The sequence below is a fragment of the Heliconius melpomene genome, chromosome 7 (genome assembly GCF_056956725.1).
Source record: "Heliconius melpomene rosina isolate 202511_hmr_F chromosome 7, ASM5695672v1, whole genome shotgun sequence".
Taxonomy (NCBI): domain Eukaryota; kingdom Metazoa; phylum Arthropoda; class Insecta; order Lepidoptera; family Nymphalidae; genus Heliconius; species Heliconius melpomene.
Genome location: NC_140395.1, coordinates 4,083,969 through 4,097,469, shown reverse-complemented (window position 1 = coordinate 4,097,469; position 13,501 = coordinate 4,083,969). Strand labels below are relative to the sequence as shown.

At 33.7% G+C, this 13,501-nt stretch overlaps 1 protein-coding gene across 1 annotated transcript; it reads left to right on the top strand.

The window, feature by feature from the left end:
• Positions 1–2,717: 2,717 nt before the first annotated feature.
• On the top strand, positions 2,718–12,282 carry LOC146537396 (uncharacterized). The gene is made up of 11 exons (XM_085188184.1): positions 2,718–2,823; positions 3,247–3,374; positions 4,063–4,144; positions 4,363–4,464; positions 4,600–4,752; positions 5,026–5,159; positions 5,601–5,774; positions 7,152–7,235; positions 7,609–7,639; positions 7,947–8,011; positions 8,380–12,282. Exons 1-11 carry the CDS (start codon positions 2,718–2,720, stop codon positions 12,229–12,231), a joined length of 4,911 nt encoding a protein of 1,636 aa, XP_085044310.1. The 3' UTR covers positions 12,232–12,282.
• Positions 12,283–13,501: the final 1,219 nt, after the last annotated feature.

The window sequence follows — 13,501 nt, the reverse complement described above, 5'->3', positions numbered from 1 at the left end:
AGTCTGACTTACTTATGTGTACTAATTATGTTTTAACATCATTACAATATATTTATTTAACATTTTTTATATATACAACCAAAAATAAAAAAGCTCTTCTTTTTTAACATAAACTCTTCTTTCTCTTCTTTCTTAACTAATATATAACTAATAATAAAACTAAAAATATAATAAATTTATCATATCCAAAGAACAAGGGTTTAGATAAAGCGCCTGCGGATTGTATCTCAGAAAAGCATGAAACGGTGTTTGCTACGTTCATTTCTTTATATGCCAAATAGAATAGAAATTTTCTGCTTTCTCCTGCCTTTCTTTAATTTACAAGTGAAAGATCATTTGGCTTACTAGTAATACCGTCTACGCACATATATTTTTTCTTCGTGTTATTTTTAAAAATAATAATATATTATTTTCATCTTTCTTCTCTGGCGAAAAGATGAAAAGTTGAGAAGAGAACACTCCCTTAAGCTTAACAGAGATAAAAATAAGCAAAAGAACATAATTATATATCACTGCGTACCTTGTTTTGATTATCATTGTAGGAGTGAGAAGCAGAGGAGTGATGAGACATCACATGTTGATCGAGACGCTGTTTAATTTTTGGACAATGTTGTAAATCACATGACTAAAATGAAAATAATTTTGTTATGTTAAAAAAACAACTGTTACAAGTGTTACACCGACATACATAGGCATATCAAACTCTTCTCTTACTAAGGAGATGATAAACAACGCTCAGAAAAAAAATTGCGTAGAACGCAATAATTTTGGAAACTAGCAATATTGGTCAGTAAAATGTGAAAAAACTAATCTATCCACAAAGAAAATTTGTATTCGAATGTAAACCTCTGTGGGACCACTTCTAACTGTAATCCCGGTTGTGGATTCAATTATTGATTGATGGACTGAATTTTCCCTCGTTATGGATGCAAAACCAAGCACGGCGTAAAGTTGGGCGAAAAAAGCGAATATTGGGCGAGGCGTGGTGAACGTAGTGTCTTAACACTAGGTCCCATTTTACAGAAGATAAAAGTAGTTGTAGAAATTTAAAAAATCCTTACAATACAAGATTTTATTTTCTCTTTTATAACACTCCGTATGTTCTCCATGTATCAGGTGGATAGTTTTCTGAGTTGTGATATTAAAAAATCATTGCTTTCAGTATTAAGAGGCTTATTTTTTATTTAATTCCACCATTTTTCAATGTTCTGGGAAAATATTGATATAGAAAAAATATGAAAATTGAAAATTAATATATTGACTGATAATTTTTCCTAATGTAATAAAATTAAAATTGACAGGTTAGGTATAGAGAGGTTAGATTTTTAATAGGTAATAGCGATGTATAATATAAGAATGACAAGACAGCGCCATGGTTTTATATTTTTAGGCTTTTTTTCAATATTTTTAGACTAGAAGTGAATCTAAGCAACATTATACATTTTCCTTATTAAGCCGTCGTGGTGCAGCTTCTAAATGTCAACGCGAAGGTTGTGAGTTCGATTCCTATTAAAGGGAATGAATTAATCTCGCTCAGTTAGCAAGACAAAGCGCCCCGTTCAGTTCCGCCATTCAACACGCAATATCTCGAAAACTAGGCGAAAAGTCTCTTAACTTTAGGTTCCCTTTGCCTACCAAGCTATGCAACCGTACCGTTTATTTCTAAGTAACAAGTTATTTAAATAAAAAATAAACAAAAATGCCGCCGTTTTGCTCTAAGTGTACTTATAGGTAAATGGTGCGATACGAACTCACAATTACCATGTTTGCAGTAAGTTTTTTCCACTGTGCCAAAGGGGCTTCATTATGTAGGTACCTACTATAAAACTGGCTTTTTAAATTTTTCATACATTTTAGAAAAACATCGCTGTCAAACATTCATGGCAGAATTTGAAAGAAGATGACAGGTGTAGCGCACTAAATTATCGTTGTAACAAAATTTTAAGTTTAATATATTTCTATATAAATCGGTTTCGGGAAATGTAAGTTTAGATTTATTTTCTTCCTTTAAATTCTTTATTATATTATATTCTTTGTTACCTTCTAGAAGAGTGTGTGTAAAGATTATACGTATTTGTATCTTCTATGGAATTAGAATTAGAATAGTGAAAACTGCATTTAAATCGGTTAGGCCGTTTCTAACGCACAGACTAACAGACGAAAAATTAAAAAAAACATTGTTTTGGGTTCTATTTCATTAATAAAGGCCCCCTTATAACATTTTTTCATAAATATTCTCCATGTACAGACGTCGATCCGTTATATATAATTATATAAATAACTTAGTTATTTCCAGGACTGTACCCAACGGCGAGCTGTGGCAGGGCTTCTATAGACCTGATTTGTGCTATTCTTCTTCACGTATTGTTAAAATGACAGTTAGTATTTAACTGTAGCTGTATATTTGACATACGTATTATTAGATGTAAAATGGAAAATTATGTCTTTCGCCTTTTGAAGCCAGTCGTAGGCCAGGGGCGCAAGCGTGCGATTGTATACGCGACGGGTTGTGAGTTTGATTCCTATTTGAGGTAATGAAATAATTTTCATTTCCTGGCTCTAGTAACGACGCCGTTATTACCAACTCAATATTTCATACACATTTTGTCTACCAGAGGAGAGAAATGAAAAAAATATTTCTCTGAGTTTGTTCGTTTCAATCATGGTGCTCTAATTTCTATTTTACAGCATATCCCCTTAAACCTTCACTAGGACTGATGGACCCTGACGGCACAGTGGCAGTAGTGCGAGGTCTAGGTGGCGCCGGGCTGACGGTTACGCTGTTCGATTCCGGACGACAGTACACACTTGCGCCGGATAATTGTATGTGAAATAGTCGCTTAATATTATTTATAAGAAATATTCTTAGATTTATCATATACTTCATAATGAAAAGGACATATTTAGTAACGTTTTCTTTAAGTAACGTCCTAGCCTCGAGGCGTAAGCTACTAAAACATCATTATCTGGTCCTATCCCACTAATCTTATTAATATAATTAATGTTAAGTTAGAAGTAAAGAAAGTTTGTTCCAATTTCACGCAAAAACTACTGAATAAATTTAGATAAAACTTTACAGTAGTAATAATAACTTATATATTAGAATAATAAATAGGCTAAAATTTACGCAAAAAAATAATAATTTGGCTTTATTATAACATTAAGTTTTAACCGCAAGCCTCGTTTGGGTCACTTAACAAAAACACAAATAACAAAATAAATAAAAGGACTCGCAATTTTTCCCAGATACCCACCCGATATCGAACTCCACGCCCGTCGCGTGTAACACGAAGACATCGCAATGTGACAACGTCATATCGCGAAGAGAGAGCAGCGTGCAGGCGACTGACGGTCGATACGCTAGCACTTATAAGGTAAACTATGGTCAGCTCACCGCTTCGCCTGCTTAAACTTATTGTTATATTACAACCAAAATATATAATATCTTAATGTAAATTGAAGCCTATGTGTTATTTTGATGTATTAGCTTAATTATTGTAAAGTTTCACCTATATCGGTTTAGTATTTTTGTCGTGAAAATGGAACCTCCTTCCATCACAAACTTTGTTGTTAATGGTTTGTAATATGATCTATTATAGTCTATCTCGATAAGTAGTCTTTTTCAATTCGAGCCAGCAGATCCTGAGATTGGCGCATTAAGTCGAACAAACAAAAGAAATGGCTGTGTCTTTATATTTGTATAGAAAGTTGTAGTGTTATTCTACATAAATTTATATATTCATTATTCCATAAGGGCAGTCGTGGCGCAGTGGCACAAACGTGCGATTGTAATCGCGACTGGTTGGAGGTTCGATTCCCACACGAGGGAAATGAAATATTTTAATATTAATTTCCTAGCTCAGCGTTGAGTTTCGCCACTCAACTCGTAACGTCTAGGCGGAATGTAAGGAACAAATTATTAATGTTAACGGAGTCTCTTAATACTAAGAGTTGCCTCTGCTTATCCTGCTATTTGCGGGATACAGCGTAAAACTAAAAAAATATTATCCTCCATAAAAAGAAAAAAGAATACAACTATAATTATTCTTTGATGCCAACCAGATGATGCACTGTCACGTATTCCCGACATCTCCGCCGGAGCAAGTGACGGAGTTCCCGCCGCAGAGAGCTGAGATATGTCCAGGTACAATAAATACCATATTTTAAATATATTTTTTTAGTGTTATTAAACCTTTTGGAAATGTCTAAAAATTTTAACGAAGTTAGAGTAGCTTCGACGTAGCTTGATGAGAACTTATGGCTTAGCTGTCCCAAAAAAAACATATACTCGTAACTAAGACATTCGCCTTTAATCCTGCTAAACATGTTTCTATAAAATTTCAGTCCATTTTTTCCTTGCAGGTTACGGTAATTTCGAAGTAGGTGGTCCGGGGAGTGGGGAGAGATGCTGTCATCCCCCGAGATGCGATACATATAGGAAAGGAGTGTACTCTCCTGATAGAGGTGTCTAGTAGACTTAAAGAAATAATTATTATATGTATTGAAGAGATATTTTTCATGATGCTGTATCATACGTAGAGCACGGTAGATAGAGGGATACTTAAAATATTGTCATTAATTTTATTACATTTCCCACAGTTACCCATTCCAATTTGTCACCATCGGGATCACTCTTCAGTCCCAGGACCTCACTCCAGCAGGATTCATTCGCGACTTCCCTCCGGAAGTACCCGTACCTAGGAAGAGACAGATCTTCGGAATTTGTGGAGAAACTTATAAATTTTACTCAAGGTTTTATTCAATAAGATACCTATACTTGACATTTTGGAGTTCACTTAAGTTCACGTAATGTTTCCAATTACGGCGAGGAATAGAGTATCCTGCAATAGGTTCTTTCTTTTACAATATTCGGGATAACATACACCTGTCTACTTCCTATAATTGCCGACGACATATTTTTATTTTCTTCTTCAGTTTCAAGGTTCCACTTCCACTAGTTTTTTTTTTTTTCAAAATGGTAAAAAGGTAAAAAGAAGGAAATGTTATATTTTTTGCATATTTTAGCATCAAAGAATACATCGCCGACGCGTCATAAAGATATAGATATATCTAGACATACGTTCTGTATAGACGATAGCTCCTCACATGGCACTGTGCGAGGGTATCTACCAGAAGTGCAAGAGAAGCCTAAAAGGCAAGTATAGATTGGTTTTCAGTCTGATGTTTTTTCCCGCGAAGTAGCCAGAAATGGCTTAGTGTCACAGACGACCTGTGCGGAGTCAATGGGGATCGGACCCATAACCATTGCTCCCCATTCTGCCTTCCCCTTCCCCATGCTTCCCATTCCCCATGCTTCCCCTTTCCCCATGCTTCCCATTCCCATGCTGTCCCACATAATCTTGACGGCCAATACGTACTTTTTGTAGAACAGAAGGCGGAATTTTAAGGAGCCTCTTAAGCCTAAATTTTGGGTCGTAAGTCCCAGACACTGTTCAGAGCCCTTACCCCATAGCGCGATGGGTGATTTCATTTATAAGTTAGGATATCCAACACGCTATCACTCTAACTTCATGAAAAATACAAAATCAACGTTCATGTAACTAAATACTCTCTCTACCCACGAAATGTCAATAAAATAGATCAAAAATTATAGAATGGAAGATTCTCCGACACGAGAAAGTCGGCGAGATCTATCCCCTTACGGAGAAGCAGAACCATGGCAAAGGCCGACATTCTGTAAGACAAATGACGTCCGATACTTGAGAGATGTGTCGAGGAAAGTGAGACAGGAAATAAGGAACTTATCAGCTCAAGTAAGGAAAAAGTTTCATTTTGAAAGCTATGAATACTATATATTTGATTTTCGCGATTATTACACATTTTAAACAAAATAAAATAAATCATCTTCACGCTGTATCCCGCAAACAGAAGGGTCGGCAATCCCTTTGCCGACCCTAGACCTAGTGTTAAGACACTCCGTACCCCACTTTCCGCCGAATTTTGGAGGCTTTGCGTGTTGCTCCACGTCACATTTTAAATGAAACTATTTAATAGGATTAATCCCGTATATTTGGTTTTATACATTTTTTGAAACCCGACGATTTGAACACAGTATTTGCAGTAGTCCGTAGTCAGGGGTGGTCAATTATTATATGAACTACCTACTAGGGGAATTGTGCTCAAGATGGCATACTATGATAAGATGACACACTACCAATATTGATGAAAGTATTAGCGCTAAGTGCGATCTTGTGACGTTTTAGAGAGTGTCTGTAGATGCAGCTAGTGCTTAAATTCAGTATGGCTGAAAGTGAATGCAGATGGGCAAGTAATTCATGTTTTTGTTATTTTCAATTGCAACAAATTTTTCTTTCGCTTTTGCTTGATGGGGAAAAGATATGTAAGGTAAAGATTTTCTATTTGAACTGATTATAAATGTAAAATAGGATTATTATATGACACAACTAACGCTAAAAGCGCATCCTAACCTATAAACTTTTGTCACAACGGTTAAGATTAAATTCATATATCTATTGGGTAAGATGACATACAAAACGTGAGTATAAGATGGCATACTATCTTACCCTTATAAATAGAATCGATGTATTTTTTTTGCTTTACCTACAAAATTACAAACGAATATATATTGGTCACAAGAAGACATGGATAAGGCTGCTAGAGCAAGGGCATTCAATAGCCGCAAGTGACGAAGCTTATTTCCCTTTTGGAAAAGGAAGTGACTGATAACGGAATCCAACCTCATAAAATTTGCAACATGTATGAATCTGGCCTTAATACTGTTTAACAGCCCCCAGCAAAGAAGAAACTATTTATTTGTGAACTATGCTCGACAAATAATGATGGCATTTTTATGCCACATACTAAGTATGTCATTTTACCCTGTAGATGTGTCGTCTTACACTGGTCGACCTAAGTGAGATTTTTGTTTGTTTTTCTGATGTTTGAAAGATGATTGTTCTGAAACTAAAATAATTTCGAAGATTATGAAATATATAATAGTATACGCAATATGCTGTTCTCAGATGACTTTATTTATTTGAAATATTTGTCTTCAAACAAAAAGTATGTCATCTTAAGCACAATTCCCCTATACTAATTTAGCTATAATAAGTAATGTACTTTATAAAATAATAAGCGGGCGTGTTTTAATATATTTTTTACATGAACAGGCTAATAACCAACCAGAACGACTTTATCCGAGAGACAGAGATTATGCGCTGGGTAGAAATGAAAGGAAACCTGCCTCACAATGGGTTAGCTATAATTTATATATATGAAATTATCTTTTACTCGTCCCTTCTTCTTTTCTCTTCTTCTTGAGAATTTCAGGGACTTATTATTACCTGTATTTCAAACGACGTGTACAAAATTAAAGAACAATTGAAAAGTGTCTGGTTAAAATGCAATGGAAGCTGGCTCATTATGATTAATCAGGGCTATATTTACATCTAATATATGTATGTAATATAAATATGTATAGCGTCAGTTATATAATCTAAAATGTTTTAATTTATTTGATGTATAATTGTTATGCTATTTTTCTACAGTTTTCATATAATAAAGATTGTGTCTTCATATTCACCAAACAATACATGCTTAAGATTAACTCCCATGTTCTCTTTACAGAGTACGAACTCGGTGAATATGGAAATACAAGGTAAAGTAACAAATAAGTACATTAAACATATAAAAAAAAAGTCTAGAATTTTATCGATTGTTATAGCTATTTATCAGCATTTTTGAAATCAACTTATTTTTTAACTCCCAAGTAATCTTCTTTTACTTTTTTCAATGTCTTTAAAATAAATAGCATAATTTCATCCCCCATATATATAGCTGGGCAGGCAGAGGAACCTAGAAGTAATACAAAAAGATATGCATCATGCATATGTGAAGATGCATATGTAAATATATGCTTTTATTCTTTCAGTACATGCATATCATGATAAATTTTATATTTACAGCGGCCGTACAGATGATATCGAGGGAAGTAGTAACAGTACCAAGAGCAGTCCCATCACAAAAAACTGTAAGGGTTTGCCAAATTTAACTTGATGATATAATTAAAAGTCCTTAGAATTGTAATTTAAAAAATCCTACTTTTGCCCTAGATTTATTTGTATTTCTTTTTATATCTTTCCCTATAACATTATGCCAATGTAACTTAACACCGATTTTAAAAACCATATACAACCTGATACAGCTGTTAATACAAACTAATTATGTTGTGAATTGAATAAGAAAAAGCATGAAAGAGACAGAGTTGTGGACTTTTGTATGTATGCATCATAAATTAGGTAATTTATTTACTTACGCAGAGAATGTTCTCAGAATTTAGAAATAGGCAATATCCGATATGAAAAATGGAAATATGAATTGGCGTTATTTGTATTTCAGATAGCTGTACAAGTCACACCATCGTCATCTACGATCAAACTATCAATAGCAAGTGAACATAATCTAGATATATTCCAAAAAAACGATATAAATATTTCTATAGTAAAAACTCACTTAGACCTTACAGATATGAACGTTCAGACAACAATTAGCAATACAATAATTGAGAATCAAAATAGAGATAACATTTTAAATAAAAGACGTAGTAAATCTGAAGTAAAATTGAAACATTTAACTCATTGTAAAACTACGTTAGATATCAATGAAGCTAGTTGTTCTAAAGCTACAGAAAGATATCGAAAGTGTCACAAAAGTAACAAATCTTTTAGAGAATTACTGAAATTAGCAAGAAGTTCAAAGAAATCTAAGCAAGATGATACGAAAAACTTAGCTGTTGCTAATATTTTTAAATGTCTCTCTATTTCTAAAATATGCTACGCTGAAGTGGCCAATGAAAAATTTATGGATGAAAATACTCTCAAAGAAGTTTTACAAAATTGGATAGATCGGCTTCCTATAAAGATTACAAATCATTATGAGAGAGAGATCGTGAAGGAATATTTGCTAAGTGATTTGTTTGATTTATCAAAAAAAATTGTTTCTTATAAACAATTTGACAGCAGTTATAAATTAGATAAACTGAGAAATGGCATTATAAATACATTGGAGGCAATTCCGTTAGACTTAAGAGGAAATAAGAAACTCGTCTTACGAAATCTGGCTGACAATATATTAATTGAAATAAAACAAAATGAATTTAGAGATAAAAATAAATATAACATTTTAAAGACTTACAATCAATATGATTACATATTTCAAAGATACATTCCGCCAACAGAAAATGAAATCAGGAAATTTATATCTAGAGAAATTCTGTATATAGCTGAAAGTTTTAATCTTAATTTAAATAAAGATACTTATAAAAATTTAGAAGAAGATGTTTTCGATGTTGCTGTTCTTGGGATAGAAGTTCTGCACTCTGGAGGAGAAAATGATGTGAAAAATGATCTATCAGATATATTTACTGATTATGGACTGTCGAGGAAACATGCTTATTTCTGTGCTAACATTTTAATGCGACACTTAAAAAGTACGTTTCTAAATGAATTATTACCTCATAAAGTTAAATCGGACACATTTTTCCCACTTCATAAATATAAAAGATTGTATCACGAACAAAGAAATCATGAGCCTAAACTTACAGTATTAAGCAATAATGATAAGAAAATATCAAACATAGATATTTACATGAATGAACTATACAAAGAAATTGATTCATGGATTTCAGCTTTACATATACAATTACCAGAAGAAACAGAACTTAGAGAAGCAATTGTGGATGATTTAGCATGCGACATAAGTGACAGACACAAATATCTAAACCTAAATCCTGATCAGGAAATATCACATGAAACAGAACTTGAACATTTAAAATATCAGATATTTAAATGGATGAATAAACATGTGCCACAAAGTAATTTAAAACCATTGGAACATGCTATGGATCTAATGAATCGCATTAACAAAATATCTGTGCCTGAAAATATGTTTTCTCCTAAATTATATAATAAGATAAATAAAGATGAGACACAATGTAATAATATAATATGCAATACTAGCTTGGTTAAAGTTAATCCACAAAGTAACAGTGAAATGAATTCAACACAATACCCGAATCTATCTTTGCCCGAATATAAAAGCAAAAACAACGATGACTCCAACACAAGTACAACATGTACTTGCCAAGATAATAAAACTGTTCCGCAAAAGACTGTAGAGCAACTTGAAGCTGAATATGAGCAATTCGTAGAAGACTGGGTAAAAAGAATACCTATTGAATTATCTGGTACAGACGGAACGGATGTAGCAGAAAAAGCGCGGTTGGGTATCAATAACGGCTTATGGAAAGTTATTTCAAAATTTAATTGTGATCCCGCCACTTATTATAATAGGTTTTTATACGAAGATCTATTGGATGAAGCGATAGATGATCTTTTGAATTGCTTACCCCAAACACAATTATTACAGTCCAGAAGACATATATTGAAAGTTGAATTTATTGAAAAAACCATTGAAATTAACGATAAAATAAAAGAAATAGAAGATGCTTCTTTTAAAATAAAGCTTATGAAGAATCTTGTAACAAGTTTGCGTAAACAAGGTATAACCAAAACTCGAGACGAGGACCCTATAAAAATGTATGAAGATCTACAAATAATGAAAATAATTGAAAATTACCTTTTATCAACAAGATTTAGAGAAGAGGATAAAATAAAAAGTGAAATATATAGAAGAAAGTTACTAAAGCAAGTTGAAGATTTCGTCAACAGCTTAAAGAAAAATCATGCAAAAGAACTTAGAGATATTGACATTTCTTCATATAAAACAGATATAATTAATATTTTACAAAAAGTACCAATGCCAAATGAAAATACCTTAATACAGGAAGCCAATGACGTCCTTATGGGAATGGAAATAGAGCAATGGTACAGTGATTTACCTGTTGTTCAAAATTTCGATTACACTGAACAGTATCAAAGACGCAGACAAAGAGATATTTTGGCGAAGAAAATAAAGGAATTGGAAACGACTAACGACACAGAAAACTTAGAAAATGCCATGAAACAAGAAGTTTCGAAATTTTTAGAAAGAACACCTTTAAAAGAAGGCGAGAGTCTTAATATCAATTTCATGGTAGATGAATTAGTAAATAGGTTAAAAAATAAATATGACACAAATCAAAGCACTAAAGATGCAATATCTCATCCATTTCATAATTATGAAAACTTTAGCAAAAATATACCATTGTGCTCGAGTCCAATATCACAATCGGCAAAAAGGGATGTAAAACCTTTAGCTTACGACGACACTTTTAAAGATCTTAGTGAAATCTCTCAATGCGATGAATCTTGTGGAGGATCAAAGCTTAAGAAGAAGAGTGAATCACAATTTAATCAGAATCGCGTTAGTATAAAAGAGCCGGCAAGTTATAAATTATTTGAAGAAGAACGTCCAATTAGTTCTTCATTTAAAGAACCATCAAATTCTCAATATCGGACTTTAGAAGAGACTCAACAACTGCCAACTCGCAGAGAATACATGAATATGCAAAGCCTACCACCGTTTTCTATCCGTATACCAGATGATAATTTGGACATCCCCGATGAACAAAATAAAGAATCAGATTGTTGTAAGATGATGTTGAATCAGTTTTTGTCAGGAAATAATGCGAATACATCAAAGCCACGTACTTCAAGGATAAAAATAAATAAAGGAATCTTAGGAACGAGCCAAGTTGCCGGACCAAGTGGCAACATACCAAGTTACTCTAAAAATAATCTATCTCATCCAAATATGCCTCAGATGCGACAAACAAGCCCCGATAACCTTCGGTATCCCAAGTCACATCAAAGTCCACGTTTTAGAGAAAATGAATCTTACGATGAACGTAAATATTCCGTAGAATGTCAAACTCAAGAGCCAAATCGTAACGCACTGTATTCATATGAAATCGATTATCCTTTGCAGAACAAAGTAAGTCAAGCCATAAATACTTCAGATTTTGAAATTTATGACCCTAACCTCATGTCTACACCTCATCAAACTAAATCTATAAACATACCATCACTTCCAACTAAAAAGAAGATTAGATTATCAGTTCAAGGTAAGGACAGTGCCAGAAGACGATTAGACTTTGAAGACACGGATGACGACGACGAAGACGATGTTCCTTGCCGATGTCTTGGGAAATATTTGAAAAAACAATACAGTATGAAACAGTACCCATGCGAGGATTACCGATATCCTCCATATGTGCCCGTATTCTTCCCTTGTCCCTACTCTTTTCTTTAATAACTAATTTTCATTGTTCAAAATATATAAATATGTTATAATAAAAAGATTTAACACCGGCAGGTTTTTTCATTTATAGTTAGGCAGAAGACTGAACACCACCAAGATTAATTTTTTTTTGGCATAATAAATGGGATAAACAGAGACAACCTATTGTTAAGGCATTTCATTCTTCATCATGCATGGGCATTCGTCTGCCTGAAAAATTAAATGCATGTGCATGCGAAGGGAAACACTTTTATGCATACAGTCGAAATTAATGAATAATATTGCTGACACATCGTCATAAGCAATCTTATTATTTTCACACTATCATATTATGGCAGTGTTTCACTCCGGAACAGCTTCTTCAACTTTATCAAGCTCAAGTCCGAGAGTGTATGGAGTACTGCTGCCACCTTTGGGACGGATCTGCAAAATAGCGACCTTAGACTCGATTGACAATCGCGCCAAGAAGCTCATTGGCGATACAGCGATTGTTCAGGCAAAACTGCAGAGCCTTGAACATAGTCAAAAAGTAGCATGCCTGTCGATATTGTATAGGATACATTTCAGAGTGTATGCAGCAGCGCTGCATGACCCATCCTCTTCTTCTTTCTATTTGCGGGGCACTAGCCGTAGGCTGGGATTTCACCCATAACTCCAGTAGATTAGGGGTCGGTTATGTGACGGGAGGAGTGCAGTGAGGGAGGGAGATGTCACTTCTGTTGTATTAGTCGATAATACTATTAAATGGACACCAATAAAACTTTTCATCTCAAGTATCAATTTGGGAGTCCATAACCCTTTTTTCAGATCAAGTAGATATGTCCGTCGTTTGGTTATTATTTGAAATTTACCGTCTACAGTACAAAAATTATTCATAAAAACTTCTTAGCGTTACAGAAATATTCAAGAAGATACTGTCATTGTCATAATATTTGACATAATTATGATAATATTATATTTATTTACTTTATTATACAAATTATTGTGACTTTAATAAAAATAGAATGTAAATACAAAAGTGATCACTAATTTCATTTCTTGTTTATTGTTCATTTGTGCCAGTTTGAGAGTGGTTTAGGAAAGCTGACTGTAGACATGACGGTTGTGGGTTCGCTTCCCAATCGAGAAAATGAAATATTTAATATTTTCATTTCTTCGCTGCTTCTTAGTAATGAGGCGCGGTGTTGAGTTCCACCACTCAGCGCGCAACGAATATAGCGAGAGGCTAAAAAATAAAACTTAGGGTGGGGAGTCCCACTGCGCCACGAAACACCTAATACTT